This window comes from Erpetoichthys calabaricus, chromosome 15, assembly GCF_900747795.2.
Source record: "Erpetoichthys calabaricus chromosome 15, fErpCal1.3, whole genome shotgun sequence".
In the NCBI taxonomy this organism is placed as follows: Eukaryota; Metazoa; Chordata; class Cladistia; order Polypteriformes; family Polypteridae; genus Erpetoichthys; species Erpetoichthys calabaricus.
This window is the reverse complement of record NC_041408.2, coordinates 90,757,634-90,780,664: the sequence shown is the minus strand read 5'-3', so window position 1 is coordinate 90,780,664 and position 23,031 is coordinate 90,757,634. Positions and strand designations below refer to the sequence as shown.

Genomic DNA, 23,031 nt, shown 5'->3' with positions numbered 1-23,031 from the left:
CAGGGTTCTGTGAGTCAGATCACCTTCTGGGAATCCCGCCATATGGCCGTAGTGCCATAACTGATGCTCCCTCACAATGCAGGTCATGTGACTCATTCAGGACTCCGTGACCAACAAAGTCACACCAGCGAGTCTGAAGAGACACACACAATACTGAAGGAGTCCAGTCTTCATCTCAGGTCACTGGATAGCGTCCATGTCTCACAAACAGGGAGCACCAGGACTCTAAAGACTTGGACTCTGGTCTGGAACTGGCTCTTGGTTCTTATCAGGACCCTCGCAAGCCCAGACACTCAGACTCCTCACTCAGTCTCTCAAGAGCCCCCATCAGAGCCTCCATTGATTCTGTGAAGACCAAAGTCAAGATCAGTGAATCTCCCTTCACCAACAGATACCCCACAGTTGCTGGACCCTATGACACTCTGGAAATGGCCATCTATCTGCTGCAGCCAGGTGTTATGTGGGTATCCCCTTGGCCTGGTCCAGCCACTAGAGTTCTCAACAATGAGGGTCCTGCGAGCCAGTTCACCCTCAGGGAATCATAGCGCTGTAACTGACGCTCCCTCACAATGCAGGTCATGTGCCTCATTCGGGACTCCGTGACCAATAACGTCACACCAGCGAGTCTGAAGAGACACTCACAATACTGAAGGAGTCCAGTCTTCATCTCAGGTCACTGGATAGCATCCATGTTTCACAAACAGGGAGAACCAAGACTCTAAAGACTTAGACCTTCATCCTTTTGTTAAGATATCAGGACCACCACACACCCCTTTCCAGCGAGCTCATGACCCCTCCATGCTCTCCCAATCCATCTACTGACTTCATAGGAAGAGTCACCAGAGACATGAATGTCACTGCCCAGGTAAGTAAACCTCTCAATGACGAGGTTGACACTCTCTCTGCAGACAGACACACTGCTGATGGACGTGCCCAAGAGGTCATTAAATTCCTGGATCTCTGGTTTTTATCAGGACCCTCACAAGCCCAGACACTCAGACTCCTCACTCAGTCTCTCGTGAGCCCCCATCAGAGCCTCCATTGATTCTGTGAAGATCAAAGTCAAGATCAGTGAATCTCCCTTCACCAACAGATACCCCACAGTTGCTGGACCCTACGACCCTCTGGAAATGGCCATCTATCTGCTGCAGCCAGGTGTTATGTGGGTATCCCCTTGGCCTGGTCCAGCCACTCGAGTTCTCGACAATGAGGGTCCTGCGAGCCAGTTCACCCTCAGGGAATCATAGCACTATAACTGACACTCCCTCACAATGCAGGTCATGTGCCTCATTCAGTACTCCGTGACCAACAAAGTCACACCAGCGAGTCTGAAGAGACACTCACAATACTGAAGGAGTCCAGTCTTCATCTCAGGTCATTGGATAGCGTCCATGTCTCAGAAACAGGGAGAACCAGGACTCTAAAGACTTGGACCTTCGTCCTTTTGTTGAGATATCAGGAGCGCCACACACCCCTTTCCAGTGACCTCATGACCCCCCCATGCCCTCCCAATCCATCTACTGACTTCATAGGAAGAGTCACTAGAGTCACATGAATGTCACTGCCTAGGTAAGTAAACCTCTCAATAACGAGGTCGACACTCTCTCTGCAGACAGACACACTGCTGATGGCCATGCCCAAGAGGTCATTAAAGTCCTGGATCTTTGGTTTTTATTAGGACACTCACAAGCCCAGACCCTCAGACTCCTCACTCAGTCTCTTGAGCGCTCCGATCAGAGCATCCATTGATTCTGTGAAGATCACAGCATCGTCAGCAAAGTCAAGATCCATGAATGTCTCTTCACCAACAGATGCCCCACAGCCTCTGGACCCCACGACTGTGCCCACCACCCAGTCCATGAAAGCATTGAACAGAGTAGGAGCAGAACACACCGCTGACGGACCTCAGAATCAACTGGGATAAACATAGAGGGTTTGCTTCCACTCTGCACAGCACTCACAGTACCAGTGTACAAGCCGGCCATGGTATCCAGCAATCCCACCAAGTCTCAGAATGTCCCACAGGGAAGCTCGATCAACTGAGTCAAACGCTTTACGACAATCGACAAATGCTGCAAAGAAACTCCGCCGATATTTCTGCTCACCACAACACTTTTGGGCCATCAAAGGGGAACGCATTCTGAATTTGCTTCATTTGTCACCATCCAAAACACCAGGGAGTAGCGACAGTTCCTTCCTTTCTTTCCACATCAATGACTGCTATTGACTTTTGATACAACGTTTGGTTTAACATCGTTTGTTTCAAAGCAGGTCCCAGTTGGGTGGTTTTAACTGAGCAATTGTGGAAAAGGAAGGGGCCTTGGTAAAAGAGAGGTGACTAAGAAACCAATGGTCCCTTTTGTCTGCGTGGGAATGGGAGAAGATTCCAGAAGGATCTCTGTATGTGTGTGTTGATCTTAAGGTGCGACAGTAAACCAACTCGGTATGAACCTGATGAGTACAATTACCCCTGAAGAAAATAAGTAAAGGGTAAGTACAGGGAAATATCAGTGTGACCGTGGTGAGGTCTGCGGTAGGAGTGACGGAGGTGGGATTACATCAGGGATCGGTTCTCAGCCCTTTCTTCTTTGCAATGGTGATGGACAGGTGGACAAACGAGATTAGACAGGAGTCCCCGTGGACTATGATGACATTGTGATCTGCAGTGAGAGTAGGGAGCAAGTTGAGGAGACCCTGGAGAGGTGGAGATCTGCTCTAGAGAGGAGAGGAATGAAGGAAAGAAGGGGCCTTGGTAAAAGAGAGGTGACTAAGAAAGCAATGGTCCCTTTTGTCTGCGTAGGAATGGGAGAAGATTCCAGAAGGACCACCATCCCTGCAAGCATTCCACTTTTTACCAAGGGGTAAATTGTCTTTGCGCATGATCTTTGTGAGTCAGATATGTAGGGAAAAAAAAGGAAAGGTGTAGTAGGCTAACAAGCAGGAAACAACAAATTGAGAAAATCAGAACTTATTGTATGTGGCAGGAATTCTTTTAAAAGGCAGGAGCCCAGCAGTATTTTATAAATCTGTCATCAGGATATGTAAATCAATAAAGGATCTTTCTGGAACTTTCATGCAGACGGGTCTTTAGGGAACCAGAAGTGGCATCACTCCAAAGGACCGCCCTGTGCCCGCCTGCCACACGCTTGTGGCGACTCTGAGTTCATATGTAAATTCTAGTTCCCTGGCAAATATTGAAAGAAATGTGGTGGGGTACTTAAGAGGGGCTCGTGCAGCCACCCAGTGCACTAATATTACTTTTTTATGTGCGTGTTTTTGTGTATTTTGGCCTTTTCAGAGGAGAGAGAGGTTATTTTTCCTTTGTTTATTTTTTTATTTTAATCTTGTTCTGGAAAGTTGATCTTGGCTCATTTTTATTATTTCTCCTTGAAGCGGGCCAGAACTCGGCGGTACTCAGTGCTAGCAATTGCTTTCCCCGTTCGGCCCCTTGAAGGAGCAGCACTTCGCCCCACAAGAACAGGCTATAATGTCACCAAGCTGTCACACTTCCACGGAGATGACCACCCTCCCTTAACCCCACACCCCACTCTCCACTATAGTTTCTGTGTACCACCCGTTTATTGGAAGCCCACTCCACAACACCTCCCTGCTGCCATGAGTCGGTATGATTTTGAAGTTTAAAGTCAAGCAATATCTACATACTTCTGTCACATTCGATCTCTTTTCGCTGTTCCGTTATTTCATCGAGTAATAATTTCCTCTTATTAGCGCTAAGGCGATCTTTACTATCAGTTTTTTGAGACTTTCGAAGTTTAGTACTCTCATAATCTCTAACCTGCTCTGCATGTGTACCGTGCCAACGTTTTTGAACCTCTTTACGACGTTCTACTTTGTCTTCTACTCTTTGTCTTTTCTTCTTCTACTCTTTGTCTTTTATTTCCACCCCTGCTTGGACCTGTTAGGTTTTCAGTTCATCTCTTGGCACAAAGTCTCGTCTCGCGGGACATGAAGTTATCTCTCTGAAAATGTCTCGCCACGTCTCTCTGAAAAAGTCTTGTCTTGTCCCAATAATCTATATTACGAAACGACAGTTTAATTTATGCACGGCGGACTCACCGAAGCGCATGCGCACTGCGCCGCGGCGCCCCAGAGTCAAACACAGCGGCTTCCCAGAGTCAGTAGGTGGTGCCCAAACAACACAACCTGTAAACTAAACTTGCTCTAATCCACTGTGCCAGCAGTCTGTGTGGCATGTTCAATTATGATTCCTAACAGTAAACGACGTCTACCTAATGACACAGCCACAGAACAACAAAGACGAGACCATCCATCCATCCATCCATCCATTGTCTCCCGCTTATCCGAGGTCGGGTCGCGGTGGCAGCAGCTTGAGCAGAGATGCCCAGACTTCCCTCTCCCCGGCCACTTCTTCTAGCTCTTTCGGGAGAATCCCAAGGCGTTCCCAGGCCAGTCGAGAGACATAGTCCCTCCAGCGTGTCCTGGGTCTTCCCCGGGGCCTCCTCCCGGTTGGACGTGCCCGGAACACCTCACCAGGGAGGCGTCCAGGAGGCATCCTGATCAGATGCCCGAGCCACCTCATCTGACTCCTCTCGATGCGGAGGAGCAGCGGCTCTACTCTGAGCCCCTCCCGGATGACTGAGCTTCTCACCCTATCTTTAAGGGAGAGCCCAGACACCCTGCAGAGGAAACTCATTTCAGCCGCTTGTATTCGCGATCTCGTTCTTTCGGTCACTACCCATAGCTGATGATCATAGGTGAGGGTAGGAACATAGATCGACTGGTAAATTGAGAGCTTCGCCTTGCGGCTCAGCTCCTTTTTCACCACGACAGACCGATGCAGAGCCCGCATTACTGCGGATGCCGCACCGATCCGCCTGTCGATCTCACGTTCCATTCTTCCCTCACTCGTGAACAAGACCCCGAGATACTTGAACTCCTCCACTTGAGGCAGGATCTCGCTACCAACCCTGAGAGGGCACTCCACCCTTTTCCGGCTGAGGGACCATGGTCTCGGATTTGGAGGTGCTGATTCTCATCCCAGCCGCTTCACACTCAGCTGTGAACCGATCCAGAGAGAGCTGAAGATCACGGCCTGATGAAGCAAACAGGACAACATCATCTGCAAAAAGCAGTGACCCAATCCTGAGTCCACCAAACCGGACCCCCTCAATGCCCTAGCTGTGTCTAGAAATTCTGTCCATAAAAGTTATGAACAGAATCGGTGACAAAGGGCAGCCCTGGTGGAGTCCAACTCTCACCGGAAACGGGTTCGACTTACTGCCGGCAATGCGGACCAAGCTCTGACACCGGTTGTACAGGGACCGAACAGCCCTTGTCAGGGGGTCCGGTACCCCATACTCCCGGAGCACCCCCCACAGGACTCCCCGAGGGACACAGTCGAACGCCTTTTCCAAGTCCACAAAACACATGTAGACTGGTTGGGCAAACTCCCATGCACCCTCCAGGACCCTGCTAAGGGTGTAGAGCTGGTCCACTGTTCCACGACCAGGACGAAAACCACACTGTTCCTCCTGACGGACGGACGGACCCTCCTCTCCAGGACCCCCGAATAGACTTTTCCAGAGAGGCTGAGGATTGTGATCCCTCTGTAGTTGGAACACACCCTCCGGTCCCCCTTCTTAAAGACCTAAGAATCCTGGTGAATCCTACAGCCCTGGAAACCAGCACTTCCGCCACACCAGGAAGTGCTGGTGAGAGGAATTCCAGGGTCACCTGGACTGCTTCTGGGGGCTCGTGCAGCACTTCCACCACACCAGGAAGTGCTGCCGGAAGTTCATCAGAGGCACATGGATCACATCCTGGTGGGGATAAAAGGGGACCGCCTTCCTGCGATTGGAGAGCCGGAGTCGGGTGGAAGAAGGCAACGCTCGGGAGTGAGGAGGAAAGGTGGCCCAGAAAGGACCAGTGAAAGGCACTGAATCAAAGAGTGTTTGGAGCTGGAGCGCTGTGTGTGTGCGGGGACTTGTGTTTTTGAACCATGTCTGTAATAAACGTGTGTGCTTTTAGAACTTGCTGGTGTCCGTCTGGATGGTGTTCAGGCTACCTCTCACAGTGTGTATACATCGTTCATACGGTACTGTTGCAGTTAGGGTCTGTGTGTTTGCGTATATCTCTGTATGTGTGTGTTAATCTTAAAGTGTGACAGTAGACCAACTCGGTATGAACGTGATGAGTACAATTACCCCTGAAGAAAATAAGTAAAGGGTAAGTACAGGAAAATATCAGTGTGACCGTGGTGAGGTCTGCGGTAGGAGTGACGGAGGTGGGATTACATCAGGGATCGGCTCTGAGTTCTTTCTTATTTGCAATGGTGATGGACAGATGAGATTAGACAGGAGTCCCCGTGGACTGTGATGACATTGTGATCTGCAGTGAGAGTAGGGAGCAGGTCGAGGAGACCCTGGAGAGGTGGAGATATGCTCTAGAGAGAAGAGGAATGAAGATCAGTAGGACCACCAAGACAGAATACATGTGTGTGAATGAGAGGAGGTCAGTGGAATGGTGAGGATGCAGAGAGTGAAGGAGGTGAAAGTGGATGAGTTTAAATACTTGGGATCAACAGTACAGAGTAATGGGGATTGTGGAAGAGAAGTGAAGAAGAGAGTGCAGGCAGGGTGGAGAAGAGTGTCAGGAGTGATTTGTATCTGCAAGAGTGAAAGGGAAGGTCCACAGGACGGTAGTGAGACCAGCTATGTTATATGGGCTGCATACGGTGGCACAGGAGACAGAGCTGGAGATGGCAGAGTTAAAGATGTTAAGGTTTGCATTGGGTGTGATAAGGATGGACAGGATTGGAAAGGAGGACATTAGAGGGTCAGCTCAGGTTGGACGGGTTGGGAGACAAACTCAGAGAGGCGAGATTGTGGTGGTTTGGACATGTGCAGAGGAGAGATGAGGGGTATAATGAGAGAAGGGTGCTAAGGATAGAGCTGTCGGGTAAGGGGAGAAGAGGAAAGTCTAAGAGAAGGTTTATGGATGTGGAGAGTGAGGACATGCAGGTGATGGGGGTGACAGAACAAGATGGAGAGGACAGGAAGAGATGGAAAAAGATGATCTGCTGTGGCGACCCCTAATGGGAGCAGAAGAAGAAGAAGACAGGAAGCAAATCCTTATCTGATCTGTGGATGCCAAATCTCTGAAATATTTGTGCTCTTTTCTCATGTGTTCTTTCCGGTTCTCTCCACCACAATTATTATCACTCATATTGGGCTTCTGTTTCGTCTCGTTTTACATTTTTTTTTAGACTTCCCGAATCCACGCTAGGACTCTGTGACCTACCAGGGGGCACTCCAGCCGCTGCAGCCTCCCCAACCCTGACACAGACAGACGCTAGGCACAAGTGCAGCACACCACGTGTTTTATATACCAGTGGGGTAGCGATTTTCCCTTGATCCCCAAAGCACCAATCTACACCTCCACCGGTAAGTCTCATCCCTCTTGCTCCTGACTGGAGGGAGGCGACTCCTTTTATATTACACCAGATGGTTCATCAGGCTTAACTGGAATTGTCATGGAAACCCAATATAGCAGGGCTCTGCTGTCTCTGCAGCTCCCCCTAGTGAGCCACACGGGAACCCAACAGGGCTGCATTACACTCCAACTCCCAGCATGCTGTGCGGGAATCTGTGGTACCAAAGCCACCCGGGGGTGCTGCTCACTCATGTCCCGGGTGAGGTAATGCCTTATGGATGCTCTCTCTTCCACAGTCCTTCCATCCAGGTGGCGTTCCGGCCGGGTAATGGCTGTGGCCGTCCATCACATCTTGTAATATTAATATTTTTGGTTGGTGTGTATTGACTCATGGAAAAGAACAGCGTCTTTTGTCGACTGCCATAAAAAGAAGCTGATAAATAAATTAGATGGAGATAGAGAGGGGGTGAGAGACAAGAAGAAGAAGAAGAAGAAAAATGAGGGAATCCACAGCTCCTCCTTAACACAAACCAGACATGTTCGTGCTAATAAGGAACAGCACAAGGTGGTCCAGGAGATTCTGAACACGTCCCAATGGGAGATTAATGAGATGTCGTTGACTGAATCTGGAAGATACCATCAAGAGACGGAAAGGAAGCATAATTAGCCCAGGCGGGCATATTGATGACCATCCTTTGGCCAAGTTTCAAGATGCTAACAATAGAAACCCAAGCATAACACGAGCGAGGCTTAAAAATAACAAAAAAGAAATTGTAAAAACTTTGGTAATTTATGACAGGGGAACATCTGTTTTCCTGCAAAAAGTCTCTGCTAGCTGTAAAAAGGCGCAGTCACGCCAAACGGTTTATCGTTTTCGAGTGTTCCTAAGCTGTATCACTGCAAATAACATTTCCTTTCTCTGGAAAGGTATTATGTCATTCTGATTTGAAGCCGTTTCAGATTTCTGCTTGGGCCTCAATTTAAAATGTACCGCTAACAGCGTCAATTTATGAAATAAAAAGATGAATATCCGTTCTACACCTGTTGGTGCCTGGTGGGCGTTCATATTTCATTTTGTGTTTTGTATTCATTAAATGTCTTCCTGCCTCATCGGCGTAGATTTGATGGGGCTGGGACTGGCAACACTGAATGACTGGAGTACGTGGGTGTGTGTATGTGTATATGAGTGTGTGTGCGTGTCTTTATATGTGTGTGTGTGTGTGTGTATATGAGTGCGTGTGCGTGTGTGTGTGTGTGTATATGAGTGTGTGCGTGTCTTTATATGTGTGCGTGTGTGCGTGTGTCTTTATATGAGTGTGCGTATGTGTGTGAGTGTGTGTGTGTGTGTGTATGAGTGTGTGTGTGTGTATATGAGTGTGTGTGCATGTCTTTATATGTGTGTGTGTGCGTGAGTGTGTGTTTGTGTGTGTGTGCAGGTGAAGATATAGTGAAAGGCACTATATAATAGATAGATAGATAGATAGATGTGAAAGGCACTATATAACAGGTAGATAGATAGATAGATAGATAGATAGATAGATAGATAGATAGATAGATAGATAGATAGATAGATAGATAGATAGATAGATAGATAGACTTTATTTTAGTATAGTTGGCAGGATAGATAGATAGATAGATAGATAGATAGATAGATAGATAGATAGATAGATAGATAGATAGATAGATAGATAGATAGATAGATAGATAGATAGATAGATAGATAGATAGATAGATAGATAGATAGACTTTATTTTAGTATAGTTGGCAAGATAGATAGATAGATAGATAGATAGATAGATAGATAGATAGATAGATAGATAGATAGATAGATAGATAGATAGATAGATAGATAGATAGATAGATAGATAGATAGATAGATAGATAGATAGATAGACTTCATTTAATATAGTTGGCAGGAGCCAGAGTCAGGAAAGAGAGAGATGAAGCTTGTCAGAGGAGGAATGGAGGCAAAGAGAAAGAAAGAAAGAAAGAAAGAAAGAAAGAAAGAAAGAAAGAAAGAAAGAAAGAAAGAAAGAAAGAAAGAAAGAAAGAAAGAACTGTGTACATATTGTGTTGTTATTATTCCTTTGTACTGTGCTGTGCTGTGAACAGCGTGATGCTGTGCCGGGTATCCTGGTGTATCCTGGTGCCTGCTTGTGTTGGATTTGGGTGGCTGGAGCGCCCCCATCAGGTCACAACATTCATTGAAAAAATACATTTTATTAGGTTATAAATATTACAACAAACAACACCCTCTACCCCTCAAATTCAGAGCAGAATAACTGAAAAGGAAAAGGAAACTTCTGACTTGGCGAAGGATAACGAGAGCAGCCCCAGTCCCAGCGACCCTGTCACAGATGTCTGGGCCTTCCCCTTACTGAGTTTTAATCATAAGACTTTATAATAAGGCGTATTCCTGGAGCACTTTTCTAATTTAGTGTTTGTCATTGACACATGTGCTGGATTACCTGGGCTCATTGATACGCCTAGATTTCATACGGCCCGCTGTTTGAGTCATTACTGACAATCTGGCCCACCAGTGCCAAAGTTTGCCCACCCTTGCTTTGTATTATTCTGGAATGATCTGTCATTATGTCTACGTTGTTGTAACCCTATTTAAACTTTTATTTCTTAAGGAATGGTTTGCATTTGTTGTATTTTGCAGATTAGGCAAAAAAAAGAATAGAAAAGCAAACTTATTTCTAATAGTCTGACAATTATGCCAAAAATAAGAGCAAGTCACCATAAGAGCCAGCAGCATTTCAACTGGCAAGTTACGAAGGAGGCTGATGTAAGCACTTGCATTATACGAGTTAACTGAAATGAGCTTTTGCTCTGGAGTAAAACATACCAGACTAACAAAGCAACCATCAAAGTGCCTAACCTTAGTACAACCAGTTAAATGACTAGAGAGGAGACCCTCTTAAAGTTATTAATAAGGTCTGCAACTGTGGCCTACATGGTGCTACATGGTCCATCTACATAAGGACATGATTCTTGCCATATATTGTTGTCTCTCACTGTCCCCTAACCTGAACCTGCTGGGCTTGATCCTACTTTCCTGAAGGGAGTTAAGACAGAATCTAAGGAAAGGCAAAATAAAGGGAATTGTTTGGTGGCTCAACAATCAAAACATTGCTTCTGTATTTTATTACTGTGGACACAGCCTTTACTGCACTTATTATTTCCATGCTTGCTGTGTTACCTGACTAAGGCAGGTTGAAATCTCACTAATCAACGTAGGAGAGGTCAACATTGACATTCCACACATTTTTTTTGCAGTGCCCCATCTATAGAAATATATTTTCCAACGCATGTAGTAATAAAATGAATGGTATCTTTCATTCCAACAGATGGCGCATCACAGATTTTAGCACTGTTTTTACAAACCCCATACTAAATAGCATATAATAGAGACATGTGCATTGCATGTGTCATTCCAACATGTGGTGCATCACAAACATTAACACTGCTTTTGCAAATCCCATACCAACTGGCATATAACAAAGACATATGCGTTACAAATACATAGAACTTTATAGAAAGAACTTTATTGGTTCCCAGGGGAAATGTGTCTTACAGAAGCTCTTTAAATAAATACATGTACAAATATATATGTATAGCTAGCTGTACATGTATAGATAAAGCTGTAGATGTAGCTGTATGTATAGATAAAGAGGTGACCTGACTGACGTGTGCAAAATGATGAAGGTAATTAGTCCACTTAGATCAAGACGGTGACTTTAAAATGAGGTCAACAAGAAAACGGGGACACCGTTGGAAACTTGTGAGGGGGAAATTTGGCACAAACATGAGGAGGTTTTTCTTCACAGAGAACCACAGAGACATGGAATAAGTGACCAAGTGCTGTGGTGGACAGGAGGACTTTAGGGACCTTCAGAATGTCACTTGATGTTACTTTGGACAACACTGGTGAGCTTTGTGGGCCTGTTCTCGTCCAGATTGTTCTAATAGCTAAACAGTTAGAAAAGTAAGTAAAACACTAAAGAACATTCATCATAAGAATGTGAATCAAATCTTCCAGCTTAATGAAGAAAACCACAGTGAGATGGACAGGGAGGAGAAGAAAATAAAAAAAAAACTGGAGAATAGTAACCCTGCAGGGGTCCCCCCTATGCTAAATTGTTTGTACAGGATAGTGAGGAGCCCCCCATGTCCCACGTTCCCCCTCACCCCCCAAAATGGCACAGCCAAACTTTATTTGCAAATGTTTCACCTCCAGGTCAGCATTTGCAAATGAGGAGAACAAAGTAGTCGGATTTCTAAGGAAAAAGTGGTCCGATTTCCTAGAAAACATCAGCATGTGCGCCAAAGGGTGGTCCCGGCTCGGCAAATTTTTAATTATTTTTTGCTTAAAAGCAAATATTAATTGGGACTCGCTGAAGAGACAAAATGCACAGATTTTACACGGCAGCAGATTGAAAATGCGACCGTCACCCGCTCAGGTGGATTTTATGAGGGTCTTGTTGTCGTCACCTGAGTGCGATTGAAATGATCTTTAAACCAGATTTGCCAGCCGCTGTTTCCCTGGGTGTCTAATCTAAAGCTATTTAAGGAAGATCATTCTCCAAATATTTAAAGACGGCTTTAATGATAAACTGATACAGATGTTTGGAACTTGAAATTTATATATCTTGAGGGGATTATGAAGTGAACACGCTCTGGAAAATGTTGGAAAGTAACCGTTGTCTGCTAATATTCTGCTGCTTTGAAAAGTTTAGGCCTTTTCTTAAAATTTCTTTTTTTTCATTCAAATGATTGGTAGAAAAAAAAGGATAAAAAACGACCTGTTTGTGTTGGCCTGCTTCCATGCTTGCATAATTGCTATATTTTTTTGAGTTGAGTTGCACGCTGGCTCTCGTCCGCCCCACCTAAACGTCTCACTTCACTTTCTGAAGTTCCTTCAAGCCCAGAAGGCTTTGAATACTTTGGGCTCTGAGGTCAGTGATGCCACCGTACCCGTTGTTGTACTGCAGGCTTATACTGAACTGTCACCACTCCCAAGATCTTGCCTGGTTAAAAATGTCACCGGACTGTGCTTGATTGGCTTCCCTGTCCTTCATTCCTATCTCAGGACCCCAATAAGGTTAACTCAAGTCCACTTTCCTTGTTGCCTCTAAACATTTGGATTCCTGAATGATTTCCATTTACAAACCCCTTCACAATTATGTTGTAAACTTATTTTAAAATGGAAACATTTGATATTTTTGCCATTCAATGTACTCTTCATAACCCAGAGTGACAAAGTGACAACATGTTTTCAGAGAGGTTTGCAAATTGATTAAAAATCAAAAACTGAAATATCTCATTCCTAAAACTATTCCGATTTTTAATTCAGTACTTTGTTGAAGTCCCTTAAGGCAGCAGTTTCAGCATCAGGTCTACTTGGGTAAGGCTCTACAAGCTTCACACCCCTGGATTTGGGAAATTCATCCAATTCGTCCTTGTAGAGCCTCTCAAGCTCCACTAGATTGGATTGGAAGTGTCTGTAAACCGCATCACAAACATCTGTGATGTGCCATCTGTAGGAATGACAAATGCAGTGCACATATCTCTGCTATATGCCATTTGGCATGGGATTCTTAAAAGCAGTGTTAACGTCTGTGATGCACCATATTTAGAAATGATAAATGCAATACTTTTTATCTCTACAAATGTTTGTGAAGCACCAAGTGTTGGAATGACAAATGCAGTGGTTTTTATCTCTACAAATATCTGTGATGCACCATCTGTTAGAATCGCAAGAGCTATGTTTTTTATCAATACAAATGTCTGTGTTGTGCCATCTGTTAGAATTGCAAGAGCTATGTTTTTTGACACTACATATGTTTGTGATCTGCCATCTGTTGAAATGCCAAATGCAACGATTTTTAACTCTCCAAATGTTTGTGAAGCACCAAGTGTTGGAATGACAAATGCAATGATTTTTAACTCTTATTAAATAGTGCCTTTCATTTCTATCTATCCATTATTATATATTGCCTTTCATTTCTATCTATCTATCTATCTATCTATCTATCTATCTATCTATCTATCTATCTATCTAGCTCTAATTATATGGTGCCTTTCATTTCTATCTATCTATCTATCTATCTATCTATCTATCTATCTATCTATCTATCTATCTATCTATCTATTATTATATAGTGCCTTTCATTTCTATCTATCTATCTATTATTATATAGTGCCTTTCATTTCTATCTATCTATCTATCTATCTATCTATCTCTTATTATATAGTGCCTTTCATTTCTATCTATCTATCTATCTCTTATTATATAGTGCCTTTCATTTCTATCTATCTATCTATCTCTTATTATATAGTGCCTTTCATTTCTATCTATCTATCTATCTATCTATCTATCTCTTATTATATAGTGCCTTTCATTTCTATCTATCTATCTATCTATCTATCTATCTATCTATCTATCTATCTATCTATCTATCTATCTATCTATCTCTTATTATATAGTGCCTTTCATTTCTATCTATCTATCTATCTATCTATCTCTTATTATATAGTGCCTTTCATTTCTATCTATCTATCTATCTATCTATCTATCTATCTCTTATTATATAGTGCCTTTCATTTCTATCTATCTATCTATCTATCTATCTATCTATCTATCTATCTATCTATCTATCTATCTATCTATCTATCTATCTAGCTCTTATTATATAGTGCCTTTCATTTCTATCTATCTATCTATCTATCTATCTATCTATCTATCTATCTATCTATCTATCTATCTATCTAGCTCTTATTATATGGTGCCTTTCATTTCTATCTATCTATCTGTAGCAGTGCTACTTAAATTGCCTACAACTCCCAGAAGTCCCAGCAGTGTTACACCATTGGTCAGACTCAGAGGGTGCAGGGTTTGCTGGGAAGAATGCTGATTAAGGGGGCTTCTTTAAAAAGCAGCCAAAAAGACACTGAGGATATCACGATTGATTGTCTGTTCTCATTTGTTTCTACACATCACACACACCATTGGATTACCGCCATGCATTACGGTTTCTGTGTGGATGACTGTGCTATCGTGTGCCTGCTTGTCCATGTGATTCCGTTTTATTTGGATTCTTCTTCTTCTGGGGGGCTTTCCCAAATCTTCACACAACAACTGGAAGCTGGTTGGAGTCCTGGAACTTTCCATTTCCTTCAGAGGGTTTGTCACAGGGGGTTTTCATGCCCCACGTCATCGTCATCTGCACCTGCTGTACCGGACTGTGTTTGGACTATCGCGTGTGTTCATTTTTGGACTGTGTAGTGTTTGTTGTCGTTCGGTTTTACATATTTTACATATTTATTGCTGGTGGCGAATCGGGGAGGGCTTTTGCATGTGGGTTTTTTATTTCATATTTTTTTTTCCTTCTTTATTGTTTAAACCCTCCTGGATTAACCATTAAGCAAAATAAGCACATGCTTAGGGCACCACAGAAATCTTCCATTGCCGGATTTCCCATGGAGCACTTGGTGCAAAACTGCAAAATAAACACTATTTTTATTGTAAGTTTTATTTCATTTCAAAAATTAATTTTTATTTTACGATTTATTGTAGTTTATAATTTGAATTATTTATATATGGGGTACCAAAATCATTGAAGTGCTTAGGGCCCCTAGAGGTCTTTATCTGACCCTGTTGTTAAATATACACTTTCTTATTGATGTTCATGGAGCCGCTCACCAGTGTCTCTGGGTGCCATTGTGTGTGTGTGTGTGTGTGTGTGTGTGTGTGTGTACCAAGTCAAGGCTGGTGGTGTTGCTGGGGTCCGCGTAATAAAATAAAAAAAATCCACATCTTCGGATGGAGTGAATCTTCGTGCCCTTGTGACCGTTGCTTATCAGATCTATGAAACGTTTAAATGTTCTCTTCTACTCCCTGCTAACTTGCACTTTCTCAATAAACACTCAGATATCTTTTATGTAACGACGTCTGATAAACAATCTTGATTTGAATTGCAAAACTTTGAAAACTGAAAAAAAAGAATAAAAGTAGATGTCATCAAACACGTGAGACTGGGAGGCAGCTAGAGGGCCTGAATAATAGTAGTACCACGCCAGACCAGGGTGCGGTCGAGCTATCCCGCCGACTAACTTTCTCTCTCCGTCTTCTGCAGACCATCCACAGGAAATCCCACTAGGTACTGACGCCACTGATGACATCACTTCCGGTCTCGACGACATCACTTCCTGTCACGGCCTTTAAAGCCGCCATGTTATCAAACTAAAATCAGTTCTGTTTTGGATTTCAACCTAAACACAACTCACAAAAAAATACCCACATGCAGCCAGGGCATGTTATACAGGTGGCTGCCCCAAACTTTAGATGTCTCTTGGCCATCTTTGTTACAATGTGACAACACTTGAGGGCACAGGAAAGACATATCAGCCATTACTTTCACAAGACTGTTGTGTTTCCTTTTATTTAGTAGTTGATTTAGTTGAATTAGGTGGTCACCCACTGTTCACAATAAAGAATTCAACATTTCATAATGATCCATTGCCATATCATGAACAAATGACATTAACCACGACACGGTACTGAAGCAAAAAGAGCCGATGACAATGAAAATACTCACGGGGTGTCCCCGTAATCCATCCCTTCCCGGCATTCCAGGGCTTCCCACTTCACCCTATAATCATAGAAATTAAAAATAGAAAAAGAATTATAAAATGACCCGATTTTGTGAATATCAAGAAAAACAATACTATTATTTTTTCTTATTTCTCCTCATCAACAATGTCACATATACCATTGGTACATTTATTGAGGTTTAACTCAGGGGTAGACTTACCAATCAGTTTATAAGTATAAAGTGCGTTCAGAATGTGAGTCAGACCCTTCCATTTTTACCTTCTCATATACGAAGTATAGGGAAAGTATTGAAATCGTCCAAAAATTCAGTTTCGAGATTCTTTTAAACCTCCCTGAGTCCGATTCACTTTCTCATAGGGAAAGTATTGTAATCATCCAAAAATTCGATTTCAAGATTTTGATGAATCTCAACGTATTAGACCGCCCTGAGTCCAATTTCCTTTCTCATAGCGAAAGTATTGCAATCATCCAAAAATTCAATTTTCGAGATTTTGATGAATCTCAACGTTTTAGACCTCCCTGAGTCCGATTTACTTTCTCGTAGGGAAAGTATTGGAATCATCCAAAAATCTGATTTCAAGATTTTGATGAATCTCAACGTATTAGACCGCCCTGAGTCCAATTTCCTTTCTCATAGCAAAAGTATTGTAATCATCCAAAAATTCGATTTCAAGACTTTGATGAATCTCGACGTATTAGACCGCCCTGAGTCCAATTTACTTTCTCGTGGAGAAAGTATTGCAATCGTTCAAAAATTAAATTTTCGAGATTTTGATGAATCTCAACGTTTTAGACCGCCCTGAGTCCGATTTACTTTCTCGTAGGGAAAGTATTGGAATCATCCAAAAATTTGATTTCAAGATTTTGATGAATCTCGACGTATTAGACCGCCCTGAGTTCCAATTTACTTTCTCGTAGGGAAAGTATTGGAATCATCCAAAAATTCGATTTCAAGATTTTGATGAATCTCGACGTATTAGACCGCCCTGAATCCAATTTACTTTCTCGTGGAGAAAGTATTGTAATTGTCCAAAAATTCAATTTCAAGATTTTGATGAATCTCGATGTTTTAGACCTCCCTGAGCCCAATTTACTTTCTCATAGGGAAAGTATTGGAATTGTCCAAAAATTAAATTTCGAGATTCTTTTAAACCTCCCTGAGTCCGATTTACTTTCTTGTAGGGAAAGTGTTGTAATCGTCCAAAAATTCGATTTCAAGATTTTGATGAATCTCGATGTATTAGACAACCCTGAGTCCAATTAACTTTCTCTTAGAGAAAGTATTGGAATTGTCCAAAAATTCAATTTCAAGATTTTGATGAATCTCGACATTTTAGACAACCCTGAATCCAATTTACTTTCTTGTAGAGAAAGTATTGTAATCGTCCAAAAATTAGATTTTCAAGATTTTGATGAATCTCAACGTTTTAGACCTTCCTCAGTCCAATTTACTTTCTCGTAATGAAAGTATTGGAATCATTCAAAAATTCAATTTTTGAGATTTTGATGAATCTCGATATTTTAGACCTCCTTGAGTCAGAGATCTCCGAGTCAGGGGGCAGAGTGGTGGCTCTGAGGCTATAGGGATTTGCACTTGGCAATCGGAAGGTTGCCAGTTCGAATCCTGCAAATGCCAAAAAGTGACTCTATTTCATTGGACCCTTGAGCGAGGCCCTTAACCTGCAATTGCTCCGTCCTGTGTGTTATGTTAATCTGCATCCAGCCCTGCATGTAGGCCTGTAAAGAAAAACCTGAAGTACTCCAGTCATCATAAGAAAACCTCCCACTGGTTCCATTCCATCTGAACTGGTGTGGTGCTGATGTGTCACCTGCCGCATGGCTGCACTCGGGGTCCTAATCTGGGATCCTGAGTTGGTTTGTCATGTGGTGGGTGCAGCAATGCTCTGTATCAGCGTGTACTCCTAACCAAACATCTGAGTCAGAAAATACCATTTTTGGAATTATGTCTGTGTGTGTTGTGACAGACGGCTAGGGGTCTTACGCGGTCGGGATGCCCTTCTGATGGAAGGAACACGAGAGGACAAAATCCCCGGATTGCATTGTGGGCCATAAGCTTGGAGCTTGGAAGCTCAACCCTGCTGGGGCCCGTAGCCAACACCACGGGTCACCTGGACAGTTCCGGAGCCCTGGACTGCAGCACTTCTGCCACACTCGGAAGTGCTGCCAGAAGAGGATAAACAATTTATTGATGTTTGTGAGTGTTATTAAGACTAAAAGAAGCCTTTGCCAACATGCTTTTGTTGCTGAGAAGTCCAAATATCAGATGAACAATCACCTAAAGACCACTGTAAAAGATTTCCACAGACCTTTTCTCCATGATTTCCAGGAGCTCCATTTTGACCATTAAGTCCAGGGTGTCCCTAGAACAGAAAAAAACAGAATTTAATTTTCCTAATACTAATCCAGTAAGAGTAATTCAACGTTCTGTGGTTTTTGTGATACATACAGGTGGTCCGGATGGTCCTGGTAACCCTTGAGAGCCTCTCTCTCCCTTCTCACCCTAAAACAGAAAGGAAATTCCATAAATAACATTTCATGGTTAGAGAAATTGATCATCCAACACATCATAGCAACTGAAACACAGGACAGAGCAATAATGTAACAGCAGAACAAAAACACAATGGAAATAATTGTTTAAGCCCTCCAGTGTCATAACACCAGAACAAATACTAGTCAACAGTCACAAACAAAGAACTTTAGCTCAAAAGTCCACAAGGAATAATTCTAAATCAAAAGCCGAAGGACTCTCAAACCAAACACACTGCAATTCGACTTGAATCGGTGATCTCGGACAAACTGCAGGTGCACAACGCTAACTGTTATGCCACATTGACGTCAGGCCTCATGAATTTTTGGAATACAATCACCAGCAATCTAACCACCCAGAAAAATCACAATGGCATATCATGGTGTACTACTCCAATGAGGTAAGCAGAGGAAAAGATGGTTCAAGAGACAATAGTCAAGGAATGAAGCAAGACCAGGAAATCAAGACACATATACTAAACCAGGGTCCAAGTCATAAAACACAGGGTGACATTTATAAGCCGGAGATTCCATAGGAAGCATAAGATTGAAGATTTTGAGATGTTTCCTCAATCATGGACAAGAAGATTAGTGCGACACCAGCTTAAATTGTCTCAGTCCAGTGACCCAATGTGACACAACTTTCAGGGAATGTGGCCTGAACTTGTAACTCCACAGCTGCTTATCTAAAATGGCACGGCAGATTTGGCTAAAACTTAACACTGAAATAAAATAATAATTCTTTTAATTTTATTTGAAGAAAATGATATTCCATTCCGTCGAGTCGAACTTATACAACAGATGACTTCATAGTCAAACTAGAAAAGAAAGAAGAAAAAAAGCAAAACAATAAGAGACAAAACCTAACAAAACAGAATTGACAATAGAAAACAATGTCAGACACAATGTGAGTGCCTTGGGGACAGCTTAAAGACCCTGGGGGTATAATTCAATGCCCATCCACTAGGTGGAGGTGTACATTAACGCCTCTTCTCGTCCTCCCTCTGCAGACCAGATGATTGACAGTCTGACCACCTCGCACATCACTTCCTGTGTCCGTCCCCCTGGATCCGCCTCTTCCTGCCTGGCCTGCACTTAACAGGAAGTGTTGTCATCCTTGTCCTAAAGGACATACTTTTGTTGGCGGCAAAGCCCTTTATTATTTTGAATTCATAATATAAGGGACCATGGTGTCACCCTAAACCTTTTTTATTTGTTCTGTTACTTTTTACAACAATAATTGTAAACCAAAGTTTTTCATAAAAAATAAAGGTGCCATTAGATACCCCGTCTTTCAAAATCCACAATAAAAAATGAAAACAGAACAACCAAAACTGTATTGGGCCCAAAAACATTAAAGAAGCAAAAGCTAATATAACACACTGGGAGATGTGAACAATTTTTAACTCCTTCAAAAATTAAAAGTAATGATAATAATATAATATATATAATATAATATATCATAAAATGATAATAAAGAATATTACATCATAAAAAGCCATCCTGGGAAAATAAACTTCTCAAAATGAAAGTGAATTATGTGAGAAAAAAACAAAACCTAGTAATTAACCACAAAATGGCAGCACCCATTAAAAAAACAATTTAACTCCTTCAAAAAAAATTAAACCATAAGTAAAAATAAATCATCCTAAAGAATATTAAACCATAAAAAGCCATCATGGGAAAACAAACTTCTCTAAATGAAAGTGATTTTACTTGGGAAAAAAAACCAAAAAATCGAAACAAAACAAAACCTAGTAATCTAACCACAAAATGGCAGCACCCATAAAAAAACAAAAATTATCATGGGACAATGTGAAAATTTTTTAACTGCTTCAAAAATTAAATCAAAAGTAAAAATAAATGCCAATAAAAAATATTACACCATAAAAATCCATCCTGGGAAAACAAACTTCTCGAAATGAAAGTGAATTATGTGAAAAAACAAAACATAGTATTCTAACCACAAAATGGCAGCACCCATAAAAAAAACAATTTTTAACTCCTTCAAAAAATGTAACAAAAACTAAAAATAAATGATAATAAAGAATATTACACCATAAAAAGGCATCATGGGAAAACAAACTTCTCGAAATGAAAGTGAATTACGTGGAAAAAATATAAAATGAAACCTAGCAATCTAGCCACAAAATGGCGGCACCCATAAAAAAAAAATTGTCATGGGACAATGTGAACATTTTTTAACTGCTTCAAAAATTAAATTAAAAGTAAAAATAAATGCCAATAAAAAATATTACACCATAAAAATCCATCCTGGGAAAACAAACTTCTCGAAATGAAAGTGAATTATGTGAAAAAACAAAACATAGTATTCTAACCACAAAATGGCAGCACCCATAAAAAAAACAATTTTTAACTCCTTCAAAAAATGTAACAAAAACTAAAAATAAATGATAATAAAGAATATTACACCATAAAAAGGCATCATGGGAAAACAAACTTCTCGAAATGAAAGTGAATTATGTGAAAAAACAAAACATAGTATTCTAACCACAAAATGGCAGCACCCATAAAAAAAAAAAACAATTTTTAACTCCTTCAAAAAATTTAACAAAAACTAAAAATAAATGATAATAAAGAATATTACACCATAAAAAGGCATCATGGGAAAACAAACTTCTCGAAATGAAAGTGAATTACGTGGAAAAAATATACAATGAAACCTAGCAATCTAGCCACAAAATGCCTTGTGCCCTGTGTTGGCTGGGATTGGCTCCAGCAGACCCCCGTGACCCTGTGTTCGGATTCAGCGGGTTGGATAATGGATGGATGGAAGTAAAAATAAATGCCAATAAAAACAATTACACCATAAAAATCCATCCTGGGCAAACAAACTTCTCAAAATGAAAGTGAATTATGTGAAAAAGCAAAACAAAACATAGTAATCTAACCACAAAATGGCAGCACCTATAAAAAAATAAAAATTGTCATGGGACAATGTGAACATTTTTTAACTCCTTTAAAAAAAATTAAACCAAAAGTAAATGCCAATGAAGAATATAACAGCATAAAAAGGCATCATGGGAAAACAAACTTCTCGAAATGAAAGTGAATTACGTGGAAAAAAAAAATCAAAACAAAACATAGTAATCTAACCACAGCTCTGCTACCACTTGGCTAACCAGCCCAAAAAGCCTCATTTCTTTAAGTTGGAAAACCCACAAAATGGGTACAAACCATTGAGTGCTGCCTTTTGTTTTTGCTTTTTGTGTCATCGGACAATAAACGGGTTATTTTCTTGTGTCATGGAGCTGTCAAGTGGCGTAGTCGGCAGGATTTTGGCAGGAGCAATGGCACACCCAGCCAACATCACAGAATTAGTACAGCAGCTGGCTGACCACATATCCTTTTTAATAAAACCCCTGTGTGCATCCAGTGTCCGTGTGTGTGTGTCTTCTGGTGAAGTGCGCATGCGCGGGGCACGGTGCGATGCTTCAAAGGCCGCCTGATGCATCACACAAGACAGAGAGGGCGGGACCTATACAATATCGCGCGGCCGATCCCATCGGATTTCGGTAAATGAGGTAACACCTAAAACATAACGCACGAAAAATCCAATCGGGTACTGAGACGCAGAGACCAACTTCCCCAAAGTGTTTGTTGTTGTGCAAGTGTTCACTCTGAGGATGTCAGATTTGCAATTAACAAACTTGGCCCAGTAAAGTGTAAAGTGTCAGTCATTGGAGGGGTTTTCCTAAATATACGAATTTCCATGATATTACAATAGGATGACTTTTAAAAGTAGATTTATTTTTGCGCACATAAAATCCATTGCTGGGGAGATGCCACACATACAATAATCATCTGCACACCAGCACAGATTAAAATATTTGCTGGGGAACTGCACAGTACTTGCTGGAGAGACGTATTACTGCGAGAGAAAATTAAAGGCACACAATACAGTGACGCATATTACAGCCACATACAGTACAAGCCAGGATTACTGTAACAGAAAATAGACGGTCCCTTGCCATTTAATATAGACTGTTCCTACTAATGTTTATGCACTACTGTTCTAGCGCCCGTTATTGTAACGGGCTTAATGTCTATTACAGTATATTATACTTTGTAACTTTTCTATTTTTTTTGTAAGTAGGGAGTAATGTAACTAAGTATAATCTTAAGAGTAATGTTCCCCGCGACATTTGGGAGATACAGGCTCCATTCTTGTTTTTAGATTACTGGCAGCCATGTATGATTTAACTGTTTTAGGGTTTTTTATGACAGTGGAGCTCCAAACGGAAGTTTTTAAGAGACGAGATTTCTGTCTTAACCGGGGGACTCGCCTTATGCTGGTTTTGTGTGTGCACATAAAGGCAACTCATTGTTGATTGTTGTCTCTTAATTAAAAGGCCATCTCTTTCACTGCCTTGCTATATCCTGATTTGTCATCCCTGCTTCTTCTCCAACCCAGCACAGCCATGTCATCA

At 41.8% G+C, this 23,031-nt stretch overlaps 1 protein-coding gene across 1 annotated transcript in view; it reads right to left on the bottom strand.

The window, feature by feature from the left end:
• col21a1 (collagen, type XXI, alpha 1) overlaps positions 1 to 23,031 on the bottom strand; it is a 212,475-nt gene that overhangs the window by 72,053 nt on the left and 117,391 nt on the right. The window contains exons 15-17 of the mRNA XM_028820544.2: positions 18,501 to 18,554; positions 18,361 to 18,414; positions 16,017 to 16,070 (exon numbers count right to left, since the gene is read on the bottom strand). Of these exons, the coding sequence (XP_028676377.1) occupies positions 16,017 to 16,070; positions 18,361 to 18,414; positions 18,501 to 18,554 (162 nt within the window). The remainder of the gene's footprint in view (positions 1 to 16,016; positions 16,071 to 18,360; positions 18,415 to 18,500; positions 18,555 to 23,031) is intronic.